Here is a 27,613-nt window from a genome sequence, read left to right on the forward strand (position 1 = left end):
ATCAGACCAATCAAATGACTCAGGTCCAACTATCCAAAACCTTATTGGTTATTTCAACGCCTCAGAGTCTTCAGAGAAGGGTATGCGGTTCAAAATAGAGTGGACCATTGAAACAATGCCCCCTTAATCTTGATTGTCAGTTTCATGTGGGATTAACAGAGTAGAGTTTGGGGAAAGTAGAGTTAGACGTAGTACAGCAAACTAGTAGGGTGTGAGTAGAGTAGGGGTTCAGATGATGTAGTCAGTTGTAGCAGGGTGCGAGTAGAGTAGGGGTTCAGATGCTGTAGTCAGTTGTAGTAGGGTGTGAGTAGAGTAGGGGTTCAGATGATGTAGTCAGTTGTAGCAGGGTCGAGTAGAGTAGGGGTTCAGATGTTGTAGTCAGTTGTAGTAGGGTGTGAGTAGAGTAGGGGTTCAGATGCTGTAGTCAGTTGTAGTAGGGTGTGAGTAGAGTAGGGGTTCAGATGTTGTAGTCAGTTGTAGTAGGGTGCGAGTAGAGTAGGGGTTCAGATGTTGTAGTCAGTTGTAGTAGGGTGTGAGTAGAGTAGGGGTTCAGATGCTGTAGTCAGTTGTAGTAGGGTGTGAGTAGAGTAGGGGTTCAGATGATGTAGTCAGTTGTAGCAGGGTGCGAGTAGAGTAGGGGTTCAGATGTTGTAGTCAGTTGTAGTAGGGTGTGAGTAGAGTAGGGGTTCAGATGCTGTAGTCAGTTGTAGTAGGGTGTGAGTAGAGTAGGGGTTCAGATGTTGTAGTCAGTTGTAGTAGGGTGCGAGTAGAGTAGGGGTTCAGATGCTGTAGTCAGTTGTAGTAGGGTGTGAGTAGAGTAGGGGTTCAGATGCTGTAGTCAGTTGTAGTAGGGTGTGAGTAGAGTAGGGGTTCAGATGTTGTAGTAGGGTGTGAGTAGAGTAGGGGTTCAGATGTTGTAGTCAGTTGTAGTAGGGTGTGAGTAGAGTAGGGGTTCAGATGCTGTAGTCAGTTGTAGTAGGGTGTGAGTAGAGTAGGGGTTCAGATGCTGTAGTCAGTTGTAGTAGGGTGTGAGTAGAGTAGGGGTTCAGATGTTGTAGTCAGTTGTAGTAGGGTGCGAGTAGAGTAGGGGTTCAGATGTTGTAGTCAGTTGTAGTAGGGTGTGAGTAGAGTAGGGGTTCAGATGCTGTAGTCAGTTGTAGTAGGGTGTGAGTAGAGTAGGGGTTCAGATGATGTAGTCAGTTGTAGCAGGGTGCGAGTAGAGTAGGGGTTCAGATGTTGTAGTCAGTTGTAGTAGGGTGTGAGTAGAGTAGGGGTTCAGATGCTGTAGTCAGTTGTAGTAGGGTGTGAGTAGAGTAGGGGTTCAGATGTTGTAGTCAGTTGTAGTAGGGTGCGAGTAGATTAGGGGTTCAGATGCTGTAGTCAGTTGTAGTAGGGTGTGAGTAGAGTAGGGGTTCAGATGCTGTAGTCAGTTGTAGTAGGGTGTGAGTAGAGTAGGGGTTCAGATGTTGTAGTCAGTTGTAGTAGGGTGTGAGTAGAGTAGGGGTTCAGATGTTGTAGTCAGTTGTAGTAGGGTGTGAGTAGAGTAGGGGTTCAGATGTTGTAGTCAGTTGTAGTAGGGTGTGAGTAGAGTAGGGGTTCAGATGCTGTAGTCAGTTGTAGTAGGGTGTGAGTAGAGTAGGGGTTCAGATGTTGTAGTCAGTTGTAGTAGGGTGCGAGTAGAGTAGGGGTTCAGATGTTGTAGTCAGTTGTAGTAGGGTGTGAGTAGAGTAGGGGTTCAGATGCTGTAGTCAGTTGTAGCAGGGTGCGAGTAGAGTAGGGGTTCAGATGTTGTAGTCAGTTGTAGTAGGGTGTGAGTAGAGTAGGGGTTCAGATGCTGTAGTCAGTTGTAGTAGGGTGTGAGTAGAGTAGGGGTTCAGATGTTGTAGTCAGTTGTAGTAGGGTGCGAGTAGATTAGGGGTTCAGATGCTGTAGTCAGTTGTAGTAGGGTGTGAGTAGAGTAGGGGTTCAGATGCTGTAGTCAGTTGTAGTAGGGTGTGAGTAGAGTAGGGGTTCAGATGTTGTAGTCAGTTGTAGTAGGGTGTGAGTAGAGTAGGGGTTCAGATGTTGTAGTCAGTTGTAGTAGGGTGTGAGTAGAGTAGGGGTTCAGATGCTGTAGTCAGTTGTAGTAGGGTGTGAGTAGAGTAGGGGTTCAGATGCTGTAGTCAGTTGTAGTAGGGTGTGAGTAGAGTAGGGGTTCAGATGTTGTAGTCAGTTGTAGTAGGGTGCGAGTAGATTAGGGGTTCAGATGCTGTAGTCAGTTGTAGTAGGGTGTGAGTAGAGTAGGGGTTCAGATGCTGTAGTCAGTTGTAGTAGGGTGTGAGTAGAGTAGGGGTTCAGATGTTGTAGTCAGTTGTAGTAGGGTGTGAGTAGAGTAGGGGTTCAGATGTTGTAGTCAGTTGTAGTAGGGTGTGAGTAGAGTAGGGGTTCAGATGTTGTAGTCAGTTGTAGTAGGGTGTGAGTAGAGTAGGGGTTCAGATGCTGTAGTCAGTTGTAGTAGGGTGTGAGTAGAGTAGGGGTTCAGATGTTGTAGTCAGTTGTAGTAGGGTGCGAGTAGAGTAGGGGTTCAGATGTTGTAGTCAGTTGTAGTAGGGTGTGAGTAGAGTAGGGGTTCAGATGCTGTAGTCAGTTGTAGTAGGGTGTGAGTAGAGTAGGGGTTCAGATGATGTAGTCAGTTGTAGCAGGGTGCGAGTAGAGTAGGGGTTCAGATGTTGTAGTCAGTTGTAGTAGGGTGTGAGTAGAGTAGGGGTTCAGATGCTGTAGTCAGTTGTAGTAGGGTGTGAGTAGAGTAGGGGTTCAGATGTTGTAGTCAGTTGTAGTAGGGTGCGAGTAGATTAGGGGTTCAGATGCTGTAGTCAGTTGTAGTAGGGTGTGAGTAGAGTAGGGGTTCAGATGCTGTAGTCAGTTGTAGTAGGGTGTGAGTAGAGTAGGGGTTCAGATGTAGTCAGTTGTAGTAGGGTGTGAGTAGAGTAGGGGTTCAGATGTTGTAGTCAGTTGTAGTAGGGTGCGAGTAGATTAGGGGTTCAGATGCTGTAGTCAGTTGTAGTAGGGTGTGAGTAGAGTAGGGGTTCAGATGCTGTAGTCAGTTGTAGTAGGGTGTGAGTAGAGTAGGGGTTCAGATGTTGTAGTCAGTTGTAGTAGGGTGTGAGTAGAGTAGGGGTTCAGATGTTGTAGTCAGTTGTAGTAGGGTGTGAGTAGAGTAGGGGTTCAGATGCTGTAGTCAGTTGTAGTAGGGTGTGAGTAGAGTAGGGGTTCAGATGTTATAGTCAGTTGTAGTAGGGTGTGAGTAGAGTAGGGGTTCAGATGCTGTAGTCAGTTGTAGTAGGGTGTGAGTAGAGTAGGGGTTCAGATGTTGTAGTCAGTTGTAGTAGGGTGTGAGTAGAGTAGGGGTTCAGATGCTGTAGTCAGTTGTAGTAGGGTGTGAGTAGAGTAGGGGTTCAGATGTTGTAGTCAGTTGTAGTAGGGTGTGAGTAGAGTAGGGGTTCAGATGTTGTAGTCAGTTGTAGTAGGGTGTGAGTAGAGTAGGGGTTCAGATGTTGTAGTCAGTTGTAGTAGGGTGTGAGTAGAGTAGGGGTTCAGATGTTGTAGTCAGTTGTAGTAGGGTGTGAGTAGGGGATCAGATGGAGTAGAGTCTGAGCTGCTCCTCCACGTCTCCCTCTGACACCTCCCCAAACGTCTCCTGGTTCTCCTTCAGCAGCTGGAAGATGGCTGCCAGCTGCTCCCGTTGCACCCTGGGAAAAACACACAGGTAAACAAATCTGAGTCTCCACCCTGCTGCTGTCACCTGGTCAATGATAGAGATAGAGCCCACAGGGACAGAGGCAGGTTTAAAAAAATAAACTCTAGTATACACACATGCACAGATGGTTAACGACAAGTGGTTCATGATACAAGTGCAGAACATAGGTCAGCAAAGCTAGATGATGGTACAGCCCAGCCCAACACAGCCAAGTGCAGCATGGAGAAACACAGCCAACACAGAACAGGGAATATGGTGTGAGCAAAATGGCCACTGAACCAATCTCTAAAAACAAAAATATATGATCAGGCGGAGGGTGGTATCATACAATCATCCTACATGCCTTGTCTGGATCAAATCTGAAACAAAATAAAATAATTGCATTGTTTGCTCTAAATCAGCAAACCAGCAAGCCAGATACAAAATAATTACCAAATAGAGTTTGGTGAGCGGATTGACATTTATTGGGATGAGTCTTGTCCTGGAGGCAGAATTAAGCAATTTCCGCTAGATGGGCCAGCTGCAAAGTCAAAATTGTCTATATTGTAAAAATTCATGACCGTTTTTAAGGTTAGGCATTAGGGTTAGCAGTGTGGCTAGGATTAGTGTTAAGGTTAAGTTTCATATCAGCTTTTATGACTGTGGCTGTGCCAGCTCTAAAATAAAATAAAAAATGCTCTAGTGACCCCTCTGCAGAGCTGCCTCCAGAACAAGACTCATGACAAAAAACGGCAAACTGCTTTTGGTGATGCAATGCACCACCTCTTGGTCAAATGGGGAATTGTCATATGAGTTGTATCAAATAGGGGAAGTGTCATCTGGTTTGAGGTGATCCCTCAAATGTTATGTCCCAATCAACACCTTACCCACCCCTGAGAAACACCTGATTAATATTTAACACATGGGAACCATGGCAACGTCCTCAGGGGAGCTGGGGGGATGGAGCAGGAAAGAGGAGGAGGAGGGGGGGGGGGGGGTAAAGGTTGAGGAGCATGAGGTACGGATGAGAGACATGGGGATATGGGACTGGTCCAGTCCTTGAGGGCAGCAGCGTCTGCTGGTCTCTCGAGGAATACAGTTGAGAGACATCTGGTATAAGCGTGAGGCCAGGGGACTGGATGGTAGGTCACTAGATGGCCATGCTTGAAAAGACAAGGGGCTTCAGAACTGAAACTTTTAAATACCTTTGCTTTTTGGTGTCAGTTTAGTTTAAGGTTAAAAATCACATCGGAGGTTAGAGTTTAAGCACATCCATCCGTTCTAGCATGGTCAGGCAATGACGACCCTAATGAATTAGCGCAATTCTTATGTTCATACATTACCATGTTTTTACTACAGCCCCTGTCTGTCTGCATGTCTGTCTGTCTGTCCGAGGGACTTACAGAGAGGTAAAGTCAGTGGTGAACTCTACCCTGCAGAAATAGAGAGCAGGACACAGATGTTACAGACAGACACCAGGCCTGGGTCGGTCTCTGAATAGGAGGCCTAGGTTTCTGCTGGAGTAAGATGAAACTGCCCTGGAACACTGATCTAAGGTCAGTTTTGTGATATCTCCCTCAACTCATGGGGGTGTTTCCTTCTTTCTTGAAAATGTGTTTCCTTCTTTCTTTCTTTCTTTCTTTCTTTCTTTCTTTCTTTCTTTCTTTCTTTCTTTCTTTCTTTCTTTCTTTCCTGTGCCTTGTTTTCGGGGCCCTGGTCCTAAGTCCCCAGTGGTGCCGTGGATAGAAGCAGCTGCTAAGCACAGCCAGCCTCACAAAGACAACACACACTGACGCTTGGCGAGGAGGAGAGGGGCTGTAAGGTAGCAGAGGACGCTGGACAGGAGAGGGTTAAACAGTGGGAAAGACAATTTATAATGGCCATGTCCAAAATCTGTCTTGCGTACTACTTACTAAAACTACATACTGTGTACTAATCGTACTAATCGTACTACATACTATTTAGGATGTACTGTTTAGTTAAAATGTATGCAGTAAGTAACAAATATTAACATACTAAGCTCGTCCATACTGAGAAAGTGCCATGTAATGCGCAATTGTTCTTGTTCCACGCCATTCATTTGTTTTGGTAGAGTGTGTCCCCTATTCTGATTATCAGTTGTTGTCAAACACACATGGGTCTGAAAAGACAATTGTATTCTTCAAAAGTGTACAGCAGATTCTACTTGATGAAAAGCTGAAATTAGTATGTCATCCTGGCATTTAAAGCATACTAACTTTTGAAAATGTCACATCCTATAAAACGTTCTATATTCGCATACCCAAAAAGCCTACTATTAGAACGCAAGTGTGGGTATTCGGACACGGCCAGTTACTGCTGGTATGCAGTAGCAGTTGAATATGGGGAAAGGGGAGGAGACTAGGAGAGGAAGCCACGTCAGAGTATTGAGATGCAGCCCAGCACTGACCTCTGTTCCTCCTCCAGCTCCTCTTTGGTCATCATCTTCTCCATCTGGCTGGTCCGCAGCATGCCGGGGACGTATTTCAGGGGCACTTCCACTTCCTCCATATCTGCTGAGAGAAAAGGCTCTCTTGGTGCTGTTTGAATCCCAGTGGTCATTCACCAGCCCAAGTCCTGGAGAGCTACATGCTGTGCATGCTTTTTTCCCAGCCAATACTAACACACCTGAGTCTACTGATCAACTGATCACCAAGACCTTGATTAGCTGAAATCAGGGTGTGTTATTGCTAGGCTGAAAAAAAAGCTGGCAAATTGTATATGTCAACAGGACCAAAGTTGGTGGCCATTGCTCTATCCACAGTGATTGAAGCAGTGGCTTACTCACCGTTGCTGTACTCTGGGCTCTCTGTGGCACCCCCTGTCTGTCGGTAGGAGAAAGGGCACAGTAACGACCCCCCCTCAGGGAATTGTAGGTGACCAAAGTCTCTACCTGGAATATCCACTGGCGCTGAGGCAGTGTTTGAGGTCGAGTACCGTTGGCCAGACTGTCAGAGAGGAAGAGAGACAGAAAGTGAGAGGGAGAGGTTGAGAAACATTGGACTAAACCAGCAGTTCCCAAACTAGGGGTCGCGACCCCACGTGGGTTCGCCTGATATGAAAATGGGGTCACAAGAGAATTTCCAAAATCTGGAGACAATAAATAAATAATATATATATATTATTCCCATGGTGAATGGCTAGGCCCGCTACGCTATGAAACCACACACTATTGCAGAGACTTTGATTTTACCGGCTGCAATTGATATGGTGAAAACAATGTGTGGGGAGGCAGAGGCACAGAAACTCACATCAATACCTTTGTCAGATAACACTGCAATAAAGAATATATGCTATTGCTAGCAATCAAGAGGAAACTCTGACTGAACAACTCAAAAACTCCTAATGCTCTCCAAATGGACGTTAGTTGTGAGGGCCCAGATGCCCATACATTGACTTATGTTCGCTATACATGTCAGGGGATGCTATTCACAAGAACATATTCTTCCGTCTCACGATTCCCGAGCATGAAACGGCACAGGGGATGTTCAGTGTGCTGCATAACTATATTCACGAAAAACAGATTCCATGGGATCGAATGGTGGGCTTTTGCACAGATGGGGCTCCATCTATGGCGGGACAGCGGACAGGCCTCTACACTCTAGTTATGAATGTGTCTCCCTCTGCGAGGGATGGACGCATTGTATGAGAGAAACTGGCGGCAAAAGAGCTGAGCATAGAAGTCAGAGATATACTGCAGCAGGTAGCCTAGTGGTTAGAGCGTTGGGCCAGAACCAAATGGTTGCTGGATCATATCCCCGAGCTGACAAAGTAAAAATCTGTCGTTCTGCCCCTGAACGAGGCTGTTAACCCACTGTTCCCCGGTAGGCCGTCTTTATAAATAAGAATTTGTTCTTAACTGACTTGCCTCGTTAAATAAAAATGATTTTTAAAAAAAAAGGTAACTTTAATTGTAAACTACATCAAACCGCATCCACTGCGCAAACGCCTGTTTAGGGCCATTCCCCCCAGAAATGTCCGGGAACCTCCAGGTGCCTTGGTGGAAGAGTGGAGTAAAATCTCACAGCAAGAACTGGCAAATCTGGTGCAGTCCATGAGGAGGAGATGCACTGCAGTACTTAATGCAGCTGGTGGCCACACCAGATACTGACTGTTACTTTTGATATTGACCCCCCTTTTTTCACGGACACATTATTCCATTTATGTTAGTCAAATGTCTGTGGAACTTGTTCAGTTCATGTCTCAGTTGTTGAGTCTTGTTATGTTCATACACATATTTACACATGTTAAGTTTGCTGAAAATAAACGCAGTTGACAGTGAGAGGACGTTTATTTTTTGCTGAGTTTATATGCAGTCCCATGTGAAAGCAGAGTTTCGATGGTTGACACTAAAAAGAGGAGGGTCCCAACTGCTACTATGTTTATTTCTCAGCTGCTCCGTTATAAAACCAGAGAAGCCTACCAGGCTTAAAAACAAAATGTGGGAAAGTGGCCTCCATTCGCTATCAGAGTGTTTATTTTTATTTCTTTATTTCACCTTTATTTCACCAGGTGTTTATTTAACCGCCTCTCCTTCCAGTTCTCTGCTGCAAATGACTGGAACGAACTACAAAAACCACTGAAACTTATCTCCCTCACTAGCTTTAATCATCAGCTGTCAGAGCAGCTCACAGATCACTGCACCTGTACATAGCCCATCTGTAAATAGCTCAAACAACTACCTCATCCCCTACTATATTTATTTATTTATCTTGCTCCTTTGCACCCCAGTATTTCTACTTTGCACATTCATCTACTGCACATCTACCATTCCAGAGTTTAATTGCTATATTGTATTTACTTCGCCACCATGGCCTATTTATTGCCTTACCTCCCTTATCTCACCTCATTTGCACACATTGTATATAGACTTGTTTTATTGTTACCAGCACACAATCAAGAGGTATGCACAGATAATAACTAGACATAGCAAGATCAAATTAAACGTATTCGTCACGTGCACAGTTTACAGCATGTACAAAAGCTGACAGTGAAATGCTTGCATGATCATACACACGCGAGCAGTTACGTACACAAAACACGTTTGTTTACTCCATGTGTAACTCTGTGTTGTAGTATGTGTCGAACTGCTTTGCTTTATCTTGGCCAGGTCGCAGTTGTAAATGAGAACTTGTTCTCAACTTGCCTACCTGGTTAAATAAAGGTGAAATAAATAAAAAAAGGTAGGCCAGTTGAGAACAAGTTCTCATTTACAACTGTGACCTGGCCAAGATAAAGCAAAGCAGTGTGATAAAATCAAACAACACAGAGTTACACATAAACAAATGTACAGTCAATAACACAATGATGTGTCTTTTTTTCCCTGCCCTTGTTCCTGCCCATTTGATAATGGGCCATTCTAAATCAAAACACATTTGACATATTAGTAAAGACAATATTAAATTGAGAATAGTCTCATGGGTGAAAATATGATCACTTGATGAAAGAACACAATGTACAGCCTTAGCTACACAGGAAGGCCAAAAAGATCAACAACCGCCCGAGCCACTGCCTGTTCACCCTGCTTCCATCCAGAAGGCGAGGTCAGTACAGGTGCATCAAAGCTGGGACAGAGACTGAAAAACAGCTTCAATCTCAAGGCCATCAGACTGTTAAACAGCCACCACTAACATTGACAGGCTGCTGCCAACATACAGACTCAAATCTCTGGCCACTTTAATAAATTGACTTAATAAAGGTATCACTAGTCACTTTAAATAACGCTACTTTAATAATGTTTACATATCCTACATTACTCATCTCATATGTATATACTGTACTCTATACCATCTACTGCATCTTGCCTATGCCGCACAGCCATTGCTCATCCATATATTTATATTTACATATTTTTATTCAACCCTTTACATTTGTGTGTATAAGGTAGTTGTTGTGAATTTGTTAGATTACTTTGTTAGATTACTTGTTAGATATTACTGCATTGTCGGAACTATAAGCACAAGCATTTCGCTACACTCGCATTAACATCTGCTAACCATGTGTATGTGTCCAATAAAATTTGATTTGATTTAGCCAAGGAAAAGAGAGCAAGCTTTTTTGCGACTTTTTCAAATAGTCAATAGGCTATAATCTTTGCAGCCCATATATGTTTATATTTTGAAGACATTCTAAGGTTTGTATAATTCAAATTTGACAAATAACTCTTCATCTAGTGTATAGGACCTGTTTCAAATTATCTCTTTTACACTCAACAGAGCCACTTCATTTGCATACTTTTTTATTCTCAGGAATAAAATAAAATATCCTTTTTATTTTATTCAGCTAAGTTCAATTATATTATTCTTACTATGAAATCTGCTATTTCAGCCACACCTGTTGCTGACAGATGTATAAAATCAAGCACACCGCCATGCAATCTCCATAGACAAACATTGGCAGTAGAACGGCCTTACTAAAGAACTTATTGACTTTCAACATGGCACTGTCATATAAAATAATTGGCACGGAACTTATAAGAATATCTTGTCTGCTAAATGAACTGGCCTACAGCCTATGCCATGGCGCATAGCCAGATAACATACAGTAGGCCAACTTGTGTTCGGTTCTTCTGAAATATATTTTCTTCATATCATAATGTTTCTTCAGACCTGCCTAAAATATATAATGGATTTATTGTGATAGTGTATATTAAATGGATTTATTATACTTTTCTAAAGCTGCATTAAGTAACGTTTTGGGTGACCTGACAAAATTCACATAGAAATGTAAGTTATAGATCTGCAAGTCTAAAAAGCGGTAGAACTATTCTATGTGCACTATTTCTATACTTCCTGATTTTAAGTTTTGTTTAACAGCTGAAAATACAATATTTTTGGTCATTGAAAATATGTTTCACAGCAGTTTAGATGATTCTCTACAATATACTTGCTTGTTTTGTCACATAATCTGAAATTAGGTAAACTATTAGAATAAAATATCCTTTTTATTTTATTCAGCTAAGTTCAATTATATTATTCTTACTATGAAATCTGCTATTTCAGCCACACCTGTTGCTGACAGATGTATAAAATCAAGCACACCGCCATGCAATCTCCATAGACAAACATTGGCAGTAGAACGGCCTTACTAAAGAACTTATTGACTTTCAACATGGCACTGTCATATAAAATAATTGGCACGGAATTTATAAGAATATCTTGTCTGCTAAATGAACTGGCCTACAGCCTATGCCATGGCGCATAGCCAGATAACATACAGTAGGCCAACTTGTGTTCGGTTCTTCTGAAATATATTTTCTTCATATCATAATGTTTCTTCAGACCTGCCTAAAATATATAATGGATTTATTGTGATAGTGTATATTAAATGGATTTATTATACTTTTCTAAAGCTGCATTAAGTAACGTTTTGGGTGACCTGACAAAATTCACATAGAAATGTAAGATCTGCAAGTCTAAAAAGCGGTAGAACTATTCTATGTGCACTATTTCTATACTTCCTGTTTTTAAGTTTTGTTTAACAGCTGAAAATACAATATTTTTGGTCATTGAAAATATGTTTCATATAGATCTGCAAGTCTAAAAAGCGGTAGAACTATTCTATGTGCACTATTTCTATACTTCCTGTTTTTAAGTTTTGTTTAACAGCTGAAAATACAATATTTTTGGTCATTGAAAATATGTTTCACAGCAGTTTAGATGATTCTCTACAATATACTTGCTTGTTTTGTCACATAATCTGAAATTAGGTAAACTATTAGAATTTTAGCAACCAGAAAATGGCTGAGCGATTTCTGCATAGTGTATCTTTAAATGTAAATGTTCCAAAGGCACTTGTATAGGGCTTGTACACATGGAGGCCTGTATAGGGCTTGTACACATTTGCCCCAATCTTGGTGGGGCAAATCCAACAATTTTTTTTAGATGCATGCCAGCAAAGCCACTACACAACATAACATTAAACAATGCATGAATTGCACTATAACGGTGACAAACGATGCCCACAAACTGTTAGGGCCTACATGAAGCTGTCCCGACAGCGGAGCTTTCTTTTCTACACCTGGAGTGAATCCTTACCACCGCTACACCTGGCTATCAGCGGAGCCTCATCTGGCAGCGGAAAAGTTCATTCAGCCTCATTTACTGCCTTTTTAAAAACCATAGCTAATATGGCTGACTTGCTTAAACAAATAGCCTACTGTTTTTACTGACTCCTTGTGTGTTTGTGTAACAAAAAAAAAAATGCATTCACTTTCAATAATAACGAATGTAAACTGTCATGGTCAAAACATGTTGATACAACAGTAATAAAGCACTGCTCTGCTTTTTAACAACACTATCAACAAGGCAGGTCCTACAGACCCTAGTTTTGTTACACCTGTACTACTATTCAGTCGTGTGGTCAGGTGCCACAAAGAGGAACCTTGGGAAAAAAGAACATCCCTTAAATGTACATGGAGAGCTAACATTAATCATATGCATGTAAATCTCTCATGGCTCAAAGTGGAAGAGAGATTGACTTCATCACTACTTGTTTTTGTAAGAAGTGTTGACATGCTGAAGTGTTGACATCTCTTCACAATGCCCAAGCCCAGAACAGACTATGGGAGGTACACAGTACCACATAGAGTCATGGCTACATGGAACTCTATTCCACATCAGGTAACTGATGCAAGCAGTAGAATCAGATAAAAAAATATATAAAACTACACCTTACGGAACAGCAGGGAGTGTGAAGAGACACACACACAGGCACAGAATCACATACACATGATAAGACATTCTACACACACGTACACATGGATTTTGTATTGTAGATATGTGATAGGGTAGTGGCCTGAGGGAAGACACTTAATGTGTAAAAAGTGTTTTTAAATGTAATGTCATGTAATATTTTTAATTGTATATAACTGCCTTAATGTTGCTGGACCCCAGGAAGAGTAGCTGCTGCTTTGGCAGGAACTAATGGGGATCCTTAATAAATACAAAAATACAAATGTGCACCACAAAGTCTGAACAGTATAGGCTAAGTTCTGAAGGGAAGAGGGACCAAATTCTTACATGCTGACCAGACCGGACACGTCGCGTGCACGAGCGTCGCAAAATAAATTTAGAAATCCATGTTATTCAATTATTGCACCCACACTGCTCGCACACGCCAACGAGAGTCTGCGACGCCAAGGGCTAAAATAGAAATCGTTCCTATTTCTGACGCAGATCGCGCTGAAAGTCATCTCCTCATTGGTTTATAGAAGCAGGTATCCACGTGCCATCTCCTCATTGGTTATACCCACGTGGGTGATTGAAAGACGAACTTTGTTGCCGGTTGTTGTGGTAATACAATGAAAGTTTAGATGCGATCACCATATAAGTTCAAAGATGAAAAAGCCTGGAAGGAGGAGAGAAGACTAGAAACGATTCGGTTGGCCGTTTTATGTGTGGATTAATTGTCGGAGTAGAGGTTCTTGTGCATTTCAGGTAAAACAACAACTCAATGTTTATATCCCAGGACAAATTAGCTAGCAACAGCAAGCTAGCTAAATAGGACCAATTAACGTTAGCTAGCAAGTGCAAGCTAACTAGCTAAATTGCCATACATGTGTAATGCTTTTCGACCTGTCCCCAAATTAATGTCATTGGTTCAGAGTTTGTTTTGATATATTAACCTGCGTGTCGTGATCGCGTTTGGTGTGGGGGGGGAAATAAATTTATGCACAATAGCACACGATGGCGCAAGCGCGCAGCCGGTTTGGGTTCCGTGTTAGGGTGAGACACATGGGCTACTAACAGCTTACTACACAACATACATTTAGTATTACTGTTTTAGCTACAGTATACATACCGTGCAATTGGAAAGTATTGCGACCCCTTGACTTTTTCCACATTTTGTTACGTTATAGCCTTATTCTAAAATTGATTACATCTTTTTTCCCCTCATAAATCTACACACTACCCCATAATGACAAAGCAAAAAAGAAATTTGTAGACATTTTGGCAAATTTATTCTATATAAAAAAACAGAAATACCTTATTTACATAAGTATTCAGACCCTTTGCTATGAGACTCGAAATTGAGCTCAGGTGCATCCTGCTTCCATTGATAATCCTTGAGATGTTTCTACAACTTGATTGAAGTACACCTGTGGTAAATTCAATTGATTGGACATGATTTGGAAATGCACACACCTGTCTATATAAGGTACCACAGTTGACAGTCAGAGCAAAAATCAACAATGAGGTCGAAGGAGACAGGATTGTTCTCCGAGACAAGATTGATCTGGGGAAGGGTACCAATTTTTTTTTGCAGCATTGAAGGTCCCGAAGAACACAGTGGTCTCCATCATTTTTAAATGGAAGAAGTTTGGAACCATAAAGACAGGTGACCAAGAACCCGATGGTCACTCTGACAGAGCTCAAGAGTTCCTCTGTGGAGATAGGAGAACCTTCCAGAAGGACAACCATCTATACAGCACTCCACCAATCAGGCCTTATGGCAGAGTGGCCAGACAGATGCCACTCCTCAGTAAAAGGTACATGACAGCCCGTTTGGAGTTTCCCAAAAGGCACCTCAAGGACTCTCAGACCAAGAGAAACAAGATTCTCTGGTCTGATGAAACCAAGATTGAGCTCTTTGGCCTGAATGCCAAGCATTACGTCTGGAGGAAGCCTGGCACCATCCTTACGGTGAAGCATGGTGGTGGCAGAATCATGCTGTGGGGATGTTTTTCAGCGGCAGGGACTGAGAACCTAGTCAGGATCAAGAGAAAGATGAACGGAGAAAAGTACAGAGAGATCCTTGATGAAAACCTGCTCCAGAGAGCTCAGGACCTCAGCCGTTTTACGGTCTCCTAACCAATTGTGCTATTATGTGTTTCTTTTGCGATATTTGTAAATTATTTTGTACATAATGTTTCTGCAACCATATCTTACGGCAGAAAAGAGCTTCTGGATATCAGGACAGCGATCACTCACCTCGGATTAGACAAAGATTTGTTCAACAACAACAACAGCAGCAACAAGCAGGACTCACACGATATTCTCCAAACACCCAGCAGGGCAGACATCCCAATTATTCGCATAAGGAAGCGACGCAGAGGAAGTAGAGCCGGATGCCTCGTCCGGATCCGCAGAAGGCGAGTAGGAAAGCTGCCGTTACCGTCAATATTACTCGCCAACGTGCAATCATTGGACAATAAACTAGACGAGGTACGATCACGAATATCCTACCAACGGGACATCAAAAACTGTAATATCCTATGTTTCACGGAATCGTGGCTGAATGACGACATGGATATTCAGCTAGCGGGATATACGCTGCACCGGCAGGATAGAACAGCACACTCCAGTAAGACGAGGGGGGGCGGTCTGTGCATATTTGTAAACAACAGCTGGTGCACGAAATCTAAGAAAGTCTCTAGATTTTGCTCGCCTGAAGTAGAGTATATTGTGATAAATTGCAGGCCACACTACTTGCCTAGAGAGTTCTCAGCTATACTTTTCGTGGCTGTTTATTTACCACCACAAACAGATGCTGGCACTAAGACCACACTCAGTCAGCTGTATAAGGAAATAAGCAAACAGGAAACCACTCACCCAGAGGCGGCGCTCCTAGTGTCCGGAGACTTTAATGCAGGGAAACTTAAATCAGTTCTACCAAATTTCCATCAACATGTTAAATGTGCAACCAGAAGGATTTTTTTTTTTTAGATCACCTGTACTCCACACACAGAGACGCGTACAAAGCTCTCCCTCGCCCTCCATTTGGTAAATCCGACCACAACTCTATCTTCCTGATTCCTGCTTACAAGCAAAAATGAAAGCAGGAAGTACCAGTGACTCGGTCCATAAAAAAAGTGGTCAGATGAAGCAGATGCTAAACTACAGGACTGTTTTGCTATCACAGACTGGAACATGTTCCGGGATTCTTCCGATGACATTGAGGAATACACCACATCAGTCACTGGCTTTATCAATAAGTGCATTGAGGACGTCGTCCCCACAGTGACTGTACGTACATACCCCAACCAGAAGCCATGGATTACAGGCAACATTTGTACTGAGCTAAAGGGTAGAGCTGCCGCTTTCAAGGTGCGGGACTCTAACCCGGAAGCTTACAAGAAATCCCGCTATGCCCTGCGACGAACCATCAAACAGGCAAAGCGCCAATACAGGGCTAAGATTGAATCATACTACACCGGCTCCGATGCTCGTCGGATGTGGCAGGGCTTGCAAACTATTACAGACTACAAAGGGAAGCACAGCCGCGAGCTGCCCAGTGACACGAGCCTACCAAACGAGCTAAATCACTTCTATGCTCGCTTCGAGGCAAGCAACACTGAGGCATGCATGAGAGCATCAGCTGTTCCGGACGACTGTGTGATCACGCTCTCCGTAGCCGATGTGAGTAAGACGTTTAAACAGGTCAACATACACAAGGCTGCGGGGCCAGACAGATTACCAGGACGTGGGCTCCGGGCATGTGCTGACCAACTGGCAGGTGTCTTCACTGACATTTTCAACATGTTCCTGATTGAGTCTTTAATACCAACATGCTTCAAGCAGACCACCATAGTCCCTGTGCCCAAGAACACAAAGGCAACCTGTCTAAATGACTACAGACCCGTAGCACTCACGTCTGTAGCCATGAAGTGCTTTGAAAGGCTGGTAATGGCTCACATCAACACCATTATCCCAGAAACCGTAAACCCACTCCAATTTGCATACCGCCCAAACAGTTTCACAGATGATGCAATCTCTATTGCACTCCACATTGCCGTTTCCCACTTGGTCAAAAGGAACACCTATGTGAGAATGCTATTCATTGACTAGAGCTCAGCGTTCAACACCATAGTACCCTCAAAGCTCATCACTAAGCTAAGGAACCTGGGACTAAACACCTCACTCTGCAACTGGATCCTGGACTTCCTGACGGGTCGCCCCCAGGTGGTGAGGGTAGGTAGCAACACATCTGCCACACTGATCCTCAACACTGGGGCTCCACAGGGGTGCGTGCTCAGTCCCCTCCTGTACTCCCTGTTCACCCACGGCTGCATGGCCAGGCACGAGTCCAACACCATCATTAAGTTTGCAGACGACACAACAGTGGTAGGCCTGATCACCGACAACGACGAGACAGCCTATAGGGAGGAGGTCAGAGACCTGGCCGGGTGGTGCCAGAATAACAACCTATCCCTCAACGTAACCAAGACTAAGGAGATGATTGTGGACTATAGGAAAAGGAGAACCGAGCACGTCCCCATTCTCATCGACGGGGCTGTAGTGGAGCAGGTTGAGAGCTTCAAATTCCTTGGTGTCCACATCACCAACAAACTAGAATGGTCCAAACACACCAAGACAGTCGTGAAGAGGGCACCACAAGGCCTATTCCCCCTCAGGAAACTAAAAAGATTTGGCATGGGTCCTGAGATCCTCAAAAGGTTCTACAGCTGCAACATCGAGAGCATCCTGACCGGTTGCATCACTGCCTGGTACGGCAATTGCTCGGCCTCTGACCGCAAGGCACTTCAGAGGGTAGTGCGTACTGCCCAATACATCACTGGGGCAAAGCTGCCTGCCATCCAGGACCTCTACACCAGGCGGTGTCAGAGGAAGGCCCTAAAAATTGTCAAAGACCCCAGCCACCCCAGTCATAGACTGTTCTCTCTACTACCGCATGGCAAGCGGTACCGGAGTGCCAAGTCTAGGACAAAAAGGCTTCTCAACAGTTTTTACCCCCAAGCCATAAGACTTCTGAACAGGTAACCAATGGTTACCCAGACTATTTACATTGTGTGCCCCCCCAACCCCTCTTTTACGCTCATGCTACTCTCTGTTTATCTTATATGCATAGTCACTTTAACCATACATCCTTGTACATACTAGCTCAATTGGCCCGACCAACCAGTGCTCCCGCACATTGGCTAACTGGGCTATCTGCATTGTGTCCCACCTCCTGCCAACCCCTCCTTTTACGCTACTGCTACTCTCTGTTCATCATATATGCATAGTCACTTTAACCATACCGACATGTACATACTACCTCAATAAGCCTGACTAACCGGTGTCTGTATATAGCCTTGCTACTCTTATTTTCAAATGTATTTTTACTGTTGTTTTATTTCTTTACTTACCTACACACACACACACACCTTTTTTCGCACTACTGGTTAGAGCCTGTAAGTAAGTATTTCACTGTAAGGTCTACTACACCTGTTGTATTCGGCGCACGTGACAAATAAACTTTGATTTGATTTGGGGCGAAGGTTCATCTTCCAATAGGACAACGACCCTTAGTACACAGCCAAGACAATGCAAGAGTGGCTTCTCTGAGTGGCCCAGACAGAGCCCAGACTTGAACCTGATCAAACATCTCTGGAGAGACCTGAAGATAGCTGTGCAGCGACCCTCCCCATCCAACCTGACAGAGATTGAGAGGATCTGCAGAGAAGAATGGGAGAAACTCCCCAAACACAGGTGTGCTGAGCTTGTAGCGTCCTACCCAAGAAGACTCGAGGCTGTAAATCGCTGCCAAAGGTGCTTCAACAAAGTACTGAGTAAAGGGTCTGAATACACTGTGATAATTCCGTTTTTTATTTTTAATACATTTGCAAAAAATATATAAAAACCTGTATTGCCTTGTCATTATGGGGTATTGTGTGTAGATTGATGAGGGGAAAAAAACATTTAATCAATTTTAGAAGAAGGCTGTAACGTAACAAAATGTGGAAAAAGTCAAGGTGTCCATTACGAAAAAAGATTGCATTCAGAGTGCAGTATAACTGCATCAAATACTGCGTCCAAAATAACAGTTTTTTACTGCAGTAATTTTGCAGTGTAAATGCAGCTAGAGTGCAGTATATATGCAGTTCAACTGCAGTACAATGCAGTTATTCTGCATTTACTGTGTCCAAAATACCAGTTGACTGCAGTTACTGCACTTTTACAGCAGTTTAAAAATGGCAATCTTTTTTTGTAAGGGGTCTGAATACTTACCAAACGTATGTATTTAATCAATTCAGCCATATTAGCTATGGTTAAAAAAAAAATGCAGTAAATGAGGCTGAATGAACTGTTTCGCTGCCTCTAGAGGCTCCACTGATAGCAAGGTGTAGCCAGTGTAATAATTCACTCCATAGTGCTTAAAGGAAAGTGCCGCTGTCGGGACAGCTTTATGTAGGCCCTAACAGTTTGTGGGCACCGTTATAGTGCAATTAATGTATTGTTTAGTGTTATGTAGTGGTTTCCTGGCATGTGTTTGCCCCAGCAATATTTACATGCTAAAATCGCCACGGGTCACAAGTATGCTCACTCTCCACTGATAGGATTAACTGTAAAGCACCTACTAAGTGAGAAGCTTGCAACGTGTTGGTCACCCTATTTATCCTGTCCTGTGTGTTTTGGAGCTGCTTGGGTGAAGCTTTTCTAAAGCATTAGCTATGGGGCGTGTCACTGCGATCAAAGTACCTTTTGTCTACTGTCTGGGAGCTACAGTGGACATGGTTGTCGGTAGGCTAATATTACAGTAACAAAGCCAACGGGATGTGATATTTCATTTATTTATTTTTTACATTTGCAAAAATTTCTAAAAAACTGTTTTGGCTTTGTCATTAAGGGGTCTGAATACTTTCCGAAGGCACTGTATATCCCCGGTATATTACATAATTTATGTAGCAGCATACAAGGAGTAGGCCTTTTTTTGGACTCATCGTTGTTGTGCTGAGCTCACTTGAACAGGAAAGTGTTCAGGAAGGTTGTCCTTGTGGGCAAACTTTGTCATCAAAATCTGGCATTATCTGGATTTATGGTGCTGGGAACTCAGGAAAAAACGAGGTTGAATGATGACGTCAGTGATCTTCAGATCGGAAAGTCGGAGCTCTAGAAAGAGACCTGAGTTCCTGACTTGGAACTCCGAGTTGGATGACCGTTCAAAACGTATTTTCCCAGTATGAGCTCGTTTTTTATGCGAGTTCCCAGTTGTCTTGAAAGCACCAAAGTCAAAGATATCCCAGTTTTGAGTTCTCAGTTGTTATGAACCCGGCTGAAATCATGCTGAATGTATTCAATCTGGCCATGGTGTTACGTGTGAATGTTTATCCTTTTAAGGTTGGAAAAGATACCCTTTCAGACAGATGTTTTAAATCCTTAAACCCAGACTTGGACCATACACCCTCTCCACCAAATACTGATTGCTTTGCATCGGTTAGCCACTGATTCCTTCCAAACCACTTATTGTTGAATTTGTGATTTCTGACTTGTTTTGTAACGTTTATGTCCAATGGCCGATGAGCACCGATACGTTTTATCTATACAGAACAAAAATATAAACGCAACATGTAAAGTGTTGGTCCCATGTTTCATAAGCTAAAATAAAAGATCCCAGAAATGTTCCATATGCACAAAAAGCTTATTTCTCTCAAATTGTGTGCACAAATTTGTTTACATCCCTGTTAGTGAGCATTTCTCATTGGCCAAGATAATCCATCCACCTCACAGGTGTGGCATATCAAGAAGCTGATTAAATAGCATGATCATTACACAGGTGCACCTTGTGCTGGGGACATAAAAGGCCACTCTGAAATGTACAGTTTTGTCACATAACACAATGCTACAGATGTATCAAGGATTGCAATTGGCATAGTGACTGCAGGAATGTCCAACAGAGCTGTTGCCAGATAATTTAATGTTAATTTCACAACCACAGACCACGTGTAACCACGCGAGCCCAGGACCTCCACATCCGGCTTCTTCACCTACGGGATGGTCTGAGACCAGCCACCCGGACAGCTGATGAAACTAAGGAGTATTAAAGCCCTTTTGTGGGGAAAAACTATTTCTGATTGGCTGGGCCTGGCTCCCCAGTCATGTGAAATCCATAGATTAGGGCCTAATGAATTTATTTTAATTGACTGATTTCCTTATATGAACTGTAACTTAGTAAAATCATTGAAATTGTTGCATGTTGCGTTTATATTTTTTTTTATCAGTATATCATTTATCTTTATATGACAAGGATTGAAAGGTATTTGCCAGTAGATTGTCAACGTGATTCATGATGATGACTGCTTGTCTAGCTAGCTAGCTTGCTAAGATTTTTTAAGTATGATGTTGACATGATCAGTCTAATCAAAGCTACAGTAGATATAACGTGATTTGATGTCATTTTATCTGTGGTCAATGACCTTGTGCCTTCTTGGGCGGGCACTTCTAATGTAAATCTATGGCAGCACCCAAGGCGTGAATATGTACAGTATATAAATATAAATATGTACTGTATTTTGCTAAACAGGTACGGCTCAAAACAGGTGGGGCTCGTCCCAACCTGCCCTGAATGACGGGTCGCCACTGATGTTTAATTAGTCTTTTTTATTATTGAATATTAAAACATACAATCTACTTGCAGTGAAGCCGCTCAACATTTACATTACATTCAGTCATCTAACAGACTCCCATCCAGAGCGACCCACAGAAGCAACCAGGGTCAACGCTTTGCCCAAGGGCACGTCGACAGATCTCCCACAAGGTCAAAATGGGGACCGAACCAGCGACCTATCAGCCACCGGCCCAAGTTCCCCCCTCAAGCCACCGTCCCCCAATGCACCAACAACCAACAAAATTAACAAAAGAGAAAAAGGAGAAAAACAATGCAAAAACAAAAGACATCAAGGACAACAAAAAATCATAACAGCAAGGCCAACTGAATACGTTTCAGTGCACGTATGGCACTATTTACATGTGTGTATGTGTGCACATTTGAATGTGAGTGTGTGTATATGCATGTGTACACGTGTACAAACACCTGCGCGGCATCCGCCTCAGGCAAACAGGCATTAGATGTAACAACGTTGCCCCTCAGTGTCATTCAAACTTACTTTTTTTATTTGACTTTACTTTTGACTTTTAACTTTGACAGTCATTCTATCCCCCACCTAGCAACTCCACTCCCACTTGTCTCCAATTCCACTTCCCAACCCTCAGCTTCCCTCAACCCATCCCACATATCTCTGCTGGCCATCCTCTTCGGATTTCTATGCGCCATATATCTTCCAACTACGCTGTGATGTTTAACATACAATTTGAATCTATCTAATCGAATTGAATCGACAGATTGTGAGTTGAAGATAAATACTTTTGCTAAGATTATTAGTATGTTAGTAATTGACTGACCCGGTCTCTCCAGATCTCCCAACAATGCATTTCTAGGGTCAATTTTAGATTATTGTAGTGCTTTTCAGCCATTCCTGAATTTGAGACCAGAAACAGGCTACCACAGGGCAATACCAAAACAAATGGTCTAAATCTGCAGAGCTCTGATGATTGTATGCACCAAATATTCAACATTTTGTTGGTGGCAAGAATTCTGTACAAGAATTTTAGCTGAAAGGCACGAAGTCTTGAATCTTCCGTAATTTTATATATCAACTCATACACCCAGTACCATGGAATTGGTACATCAAAAATCTATTTTTATTCCTCAGCAAGTTTTGATTGTTTATATTTGGCAGATAGACCAATTCCCTACCTCCTCCCGCTGCCACCTGCCTCCTCCATTTTTGTAGTAATTCTGTAATCAATTGGTTGTAATCTTGGATTGAGCCGACCTTCCCATACAATTCTGATAACTCCATGAAAGACATAACTCTACCATTCCAATTTACATCATAATTTTAAAACAAAATACCCTTTTCAAACATCTTTTCCATAAATACAGGTATTTTATCAACCAGTACATTTGAGTTCAACCATAATATTTGTTATAATATTTGTTCTATCTTTTCAGGGGGATGAAATTGAAATTGTAAACAGCTCTGCAATGCTTGTTCGAAAAAGAGAGACACTTTGAAAAACGTTTAATCTTCAATTAATTGAAAATGAGACATGGCAATCTGCACAGAGGCAAAAAGGCCATTTTTAAACAATGGATGAGCTTTTCTTAGTAATCTACTTGAGAACCATTTAGGTTTCAAGTAAAACTTTTGTGTAAGTGAAGCTTTTATAGAGAGGTATAGTGCTTTTATATTTAATCATCTCAACCCGCTTTATCTGGTTTAGCATCCCAGATAGAACAAAATATTTTTCGCTTGTATGATTTGAAAAACAGGTCAGGAGTAGGCTAAGTGAGTAAACTGAGATATGACTAAGGAGTTCATCAGTGTAATTTTTCCATAAATAGAGACGTATTTACCTCTCCATGGTTGCAGGGTCTTGTCTATTAATATTCATTTTCTATTGAAATTTATTGTGGAGAGCTCATTTCTATCTTTTATGATATGAATAACAAGTGTGTCTATTTCACCGTCAGCCCATTCTTTAGGTAAACTGCAAGGTAATGTAAAAGTTGTATTTTATAAAGATCCAATACGTAATATTGTACACTTATCATAATTAGGTTTTAGTCCAGAGTCCAGAAAAGTTATATAGATCTTCAATGAGACATTGCAAGGATCTAGCTTATATGACCAATATGAAAATGTGTGCACTCACTACTGTAAGTCACTCTGGATAAGAACATCTGCTAAATCACTCAAATTAATGGTCAATTATCACAAGACCAGCAGCTATTTGCATGACAATAATCGGCTTGACAAAATGTCATGACTGCCCTAGTCTCATCTACTCCTCACTCCCCTCCCCCATTTCGTTACCTCTCTCTCGGCAGGCTGCTGACCTGGCACTTGACTCTCCCCATGTGTCACCTTTACAATCACACAGGCTTAGGTAGTCTCCCTCCCTCTGTGCTGGGGTGCAGTATGTCACACATCTTACCTCTCTCCAAGGTGCTGACACCCCAGTGTTTCACACCTTTATGGTTTCTTCTTAGTATCTATGGTGATGGTTCATCCAGAGCCATACTGGACTGCCACCCACTGTGCACTTCAGCAAATAATTGAGGCATGCTTGTAGACTAGGTTACTTGCGGCATAGACATGACTCAGTTAGAGGTGATTTACTCTACCATAGAAATGTGACATTTGTGATGTATTGGCCAAGGCTCTTGTAGCCTATCCGTGTGAGAATATGTGCGTTTGAGTGGTAAGGCGAAAGCAAACGACTGTAGATAAAAGTTGAGGGGTGAAGTCAATGGAGGTGCATCTGCGACAGCCAAAAGTCAGACACTAATGTGGTTTTCTTTATAATGCCAAATTACACATGGCACCAACCACCATACACTGAAATTGTACAATCTGAGAGAGCCTCAAAAATCATATTTATTTGCATATAGGCTATCCACTGTAAAGCCTACATGAAGTTGGTTCCTGTTTCAGTCATGTCTTTGGTCACATCCATGTGGGTCAAACAAAAACACCCTAATGATTGATTGACAATAGAGCCTCCCACAATGCAGGCGATGGCTGCAGTACAAAGTTGGTGAAGAGCAACTGCAGAAACTTGCAGTCAAAACATCATGACCTTTGATCACGATTTATGTAAAGTTTATGCAGTCAACATGTCGGCACAAGTCGTACTATTTTTAACATAATGCAACACACTTTTGAAGGTGTTGACCAACAGATGGTCACCGACTTGACAATAGTGATCCTCTCGAACGCGCCCATTGTCAATGGCCGTGTTCAAGAGAATCAAAACCGTAAGGTATCATGGGTAAATTGTGAATGACTGATCTACAAATAATAATGAGTTATTTATGATGCAAGGTTCTTTGTAGATCAGTCAGTCGACAGTCGCCTGCACTGTCAGCTGCAATTGCGAACAAGACGATTGAGTTGGCTGTGTAGCAAACAGTGTCAATTTATTGGTCCAGAAAGCTGCATATAATGGGCATTACCTGCAATACCTACCTGACCAAGGAGAGAAGTAGTGTATTCTGTTGAGGGAAACTGTACTTTATACAATTGTAATGTGTTGTTGTCTCACCTAGCTATCTTAACCCCATACTCAGTAACATAATCTGATTACTTTGATTACTTTTCCCTTAAGAGGCGCAAACTAGCGATTTTCGTCATGAATCTTTTTCTGGAGGCAGTTCTGCAGAGTGGCCAGTAGCTGGCACAGCCACAAAATCAGATTATTTTATTATTTTGTTGTCATGGAGGACTGATTGAGCTCATTGCGTCGAGTTGAAAAATGAATGCTGTTTTTGGAATGGCATGCATTGAGCACTACCGAAAAGTGTTATTTGCATATGAACAATTAATGCCATGCGCAGCATTTGCTATAGGCCCATTGTTAACTTTTTTGTTTGTGACACTTTGATATCTCGATAATTTGCAGCTGTGGAAGTATATCAAAAGTGCGCGAGTTTGCGCATATGCAGTTAGGCCTATGGACTTTGTGGGGGGTGGGGAATCAGTACGAATTAGATTGAGCAATAAAAGCCCTACTCGTGGACTTCTTGAATTAACACGTTTTTGGAGCACTACAACACGGTTCAGTTCAGAAGAGAGGAACTCCCTTAAACTTTTATTCCATAGTTTGGGATCCGGACTGCGTTTGATGCAAGAGCGCATTGTTCCACTGGTCGCAAAAACAATGATTGAAAGGTAGATTCATCTTCTTCAATTCAACCATTATTGGGTTAAAATACACATACATTTGTGAACAGCCATCCACAACAACCACAATCGGTAAGGCGCAAATAGCTAAATGAGAGAACAGCAGTGTGATTCCCATCAATGTGCTATGTAGATATCAATAATAATTATATCCGTATCGCCCGTAGTCTACACCACTGCTGTCGTCTTTACGTCCAAGTGTTTATTCAAATTTGATCATCTTTGGATGCCGACAGCAATCGCACCATTGGAAGACAGACTGTAGCCTACAAAAACCCATACCTGCTCTTTTCCCACGATCCATCAAATTAATTTGGTATCACTAACCAGGTCTCCATCCAACCTTTTTATGAGAGTAAAGTCCTTTTCGGATAAAACATGTCATGAAAGAAACAGAACATTGTAAGTAAACGTTCCAAATGTCGACAAAATAAATATGTTAGACATGGTGCGTTCTTTTTGTGTCGGTAAAATGAATTATGCGAGAAATGTCCAAATTAATTATTCTAGAAATGTCCACTACAACTCGGGAAAGCATACAGTTTATTAGACTACAGATTAAATAACTTCAAGGGGTGGTGAACGTGCCAGGTGATGAGGTTGATGCTCCTTTCCAATAAATATCAACGGGTCTTATTCTGGTGACATGATCATCTATGCTTGGCTGCCTTTTGACAAATAAAAATTATCTTGCTAATTTGTCCATAATAATCTCATGTTGGTAGTCTATCCGCACTATTTATGATTTATGTGAGCTGTTGGCTAGAGCACACCTGCCAATACCAGAGTAGACACACTCGCTATAACTCATTTTTTGTTGTTGAGTAAACCATCAGTAATGTTGAAAATGTGATGGAAACACATTTAATTTCTATTTTTTTATTAGGTACATGGGAATTTAACCGCAAAATGTATTTGTATGTGGACTACGTCATCACGCACAGACTTTTATCCACAAGTCAATTTGATGGAAACACATCTCTGGTGAGAAAATTAGCATATTGTTTTTATGCCGATTTTTATTTTTTATACTTGCATGAAAATCTGTTGCCAATGGAATAAATATCGAGGATCTTATTCTGGTGACATGATCATCGATGTTTGGCTGCCGTTTGACAAATAAAAAAGCAACCGTTTTTGTGACAACTATAGGAAGAGTTGAAAATGGGATGGAAACATATTGAATTTGAGATTTTTATTCGATACATAAACTTAAACTGAAAAAGTCAAATTTGTGCACACTGTCATCAAGCACAGATTTTTATCAGCAAAAGTATATTTGGTGAAAACACCACTGGTTGGAAAATGCACATTTTCTTATGTGGATTCTAGAGTATTTCCATTAAAATCTGTCACCACTTGGATAGAAACCTAGCTATTCAGAAAAGTGTCATTTTTTCCCGCAAACATCCCTTCTGAATTGAAAAGTAATCCTAGAAGTAATGTTTTCAAAAATATGTAATCGGATTAAATGTCATGTAACGGATTACATCTAGTTTGTTTGTAATCCGCTACTCCCCAAACCTGATAAAATATTAGGCATATACACTACTCATACTGCACATTATATTAGCCTACCATAATGCCAGATTTCACCTTTTTCTCGTGAGCAGCATGGGTCCTAACTTCTGCAGCGGGCAGCCCCTCCTCCTCAACTGTCCTTCTGTCCGCTGCCACCGGATCCATTATTTTTCCGACAGATCGACATTCACTGTCCTCCTCCGATTTGTCCGTTAAGGTTAGCCCTGCTGCTGTCCCCTGTTTCTCCGTAAGATTTACCGACGGTCCTGATTTAGCTAATCCCGTTTTCACCACCTCTCTCCCGGACTGCGCCAAAGATCCCTCCCCTGAGTGATACGCTTTGGATGCAGCAGTGCCAGAGGACGAGACAGTCGAAGTATCGTTGGTACTGAACAATGTTGTCACCAGAATAATAGCGAACAGGGTGAAAAGAATAGCAGGCAATATAAAACTTAATTCCATTGTTGCAAACTGAAAGCGAGTCGACTTTTCGAGCCAGCAAAATATGACCCGTTTGTCCTTTTGTCTTCTATTTTTGTCTGTTCTAAAACATGTAGGCTCTACAGCCTATACCTGAGAAATACCGTTAAAACCCCCTCTCCCTGGTATCCTCACTCCTGCGATTGTCAGTCGATTTGCCTACCCTGCATCCCGTTGGCTTTGTTGCTGTAATATTAGCCTACCGACAACCGTGTCCACTGTAGCTTCGAGACAGTGGGAGAAAAAATGTACTGTACTTTGATCGCCTTGACACGCCTCGAAACGAAACGTAATTTAAGGCCACGCCTCCATAGCTAATGCTTTAGGAAAGCTTCACCCAAGTAGCACAAAACACACAGGACAGGATAAATAGGGTGACCATCACATTGCAAGCTTCTCACTTAGGATTA

General features: G+C 42.2%; 1 protein-coding gene across 4 annotated transcripts; it reads right to left on the minus strand.

Annotated features, from left to right (window-relative positions):
• Positions 1-1,977: 1,977 nt before the first annotated feature.
• Positions 1,978-27,530, minus strand: LOC120046677. Of its 4 annotated transcripts, none has more exons than XM_038992081.1 (4): positions 26,781-27,523; positions 6,522-6,681; positions 6,144-6,249; positions 1,978-3,728 (listed from the first exon to the last, which is right to left on the minus strand). In XM_038992081.1, exons 1-4 carry the CDS (start codon positions 27,183-27,185, stop codon positions 3,614-3,616), a joined length of 786 nt encoding a protein of 261 aa, XP_038848009.1. In that variant the 5' UTR covers positions 27,186-27,523; the 3' UTR covers positions 1,978-3,613. The 4 variants fall into 4 exon arrangements, with proteins under 4 accessions (XP_038848009.1, XP_038848011.1, XP_038848010.1 ...); XM_038992083.1 differs by having other exon boundaries at positions 26,799-27,497; XM_038992082.1 differs by having other exon boundaries at positions 6,144-6,246; positions 26,781-27,492.
• Between the last annotated feature and the right edge of the window lie 83 nt (positions 27,531-27,613).

Source organism: Salvelinus namaycush, chromosome 4, assembly GCF_016432855.1.
Source record: "Salvelinus namaycush isolate Seneca chromosome 4, SaNama_1.0, whole genome shotgun sequence".
Classification (NCBI taxonomy): Eukaryota; Metazoa; Chordata; class Actinopteri; order Salmoniformes; family Salmonidae; genus Salvelinus; species Salvelinus namaycush.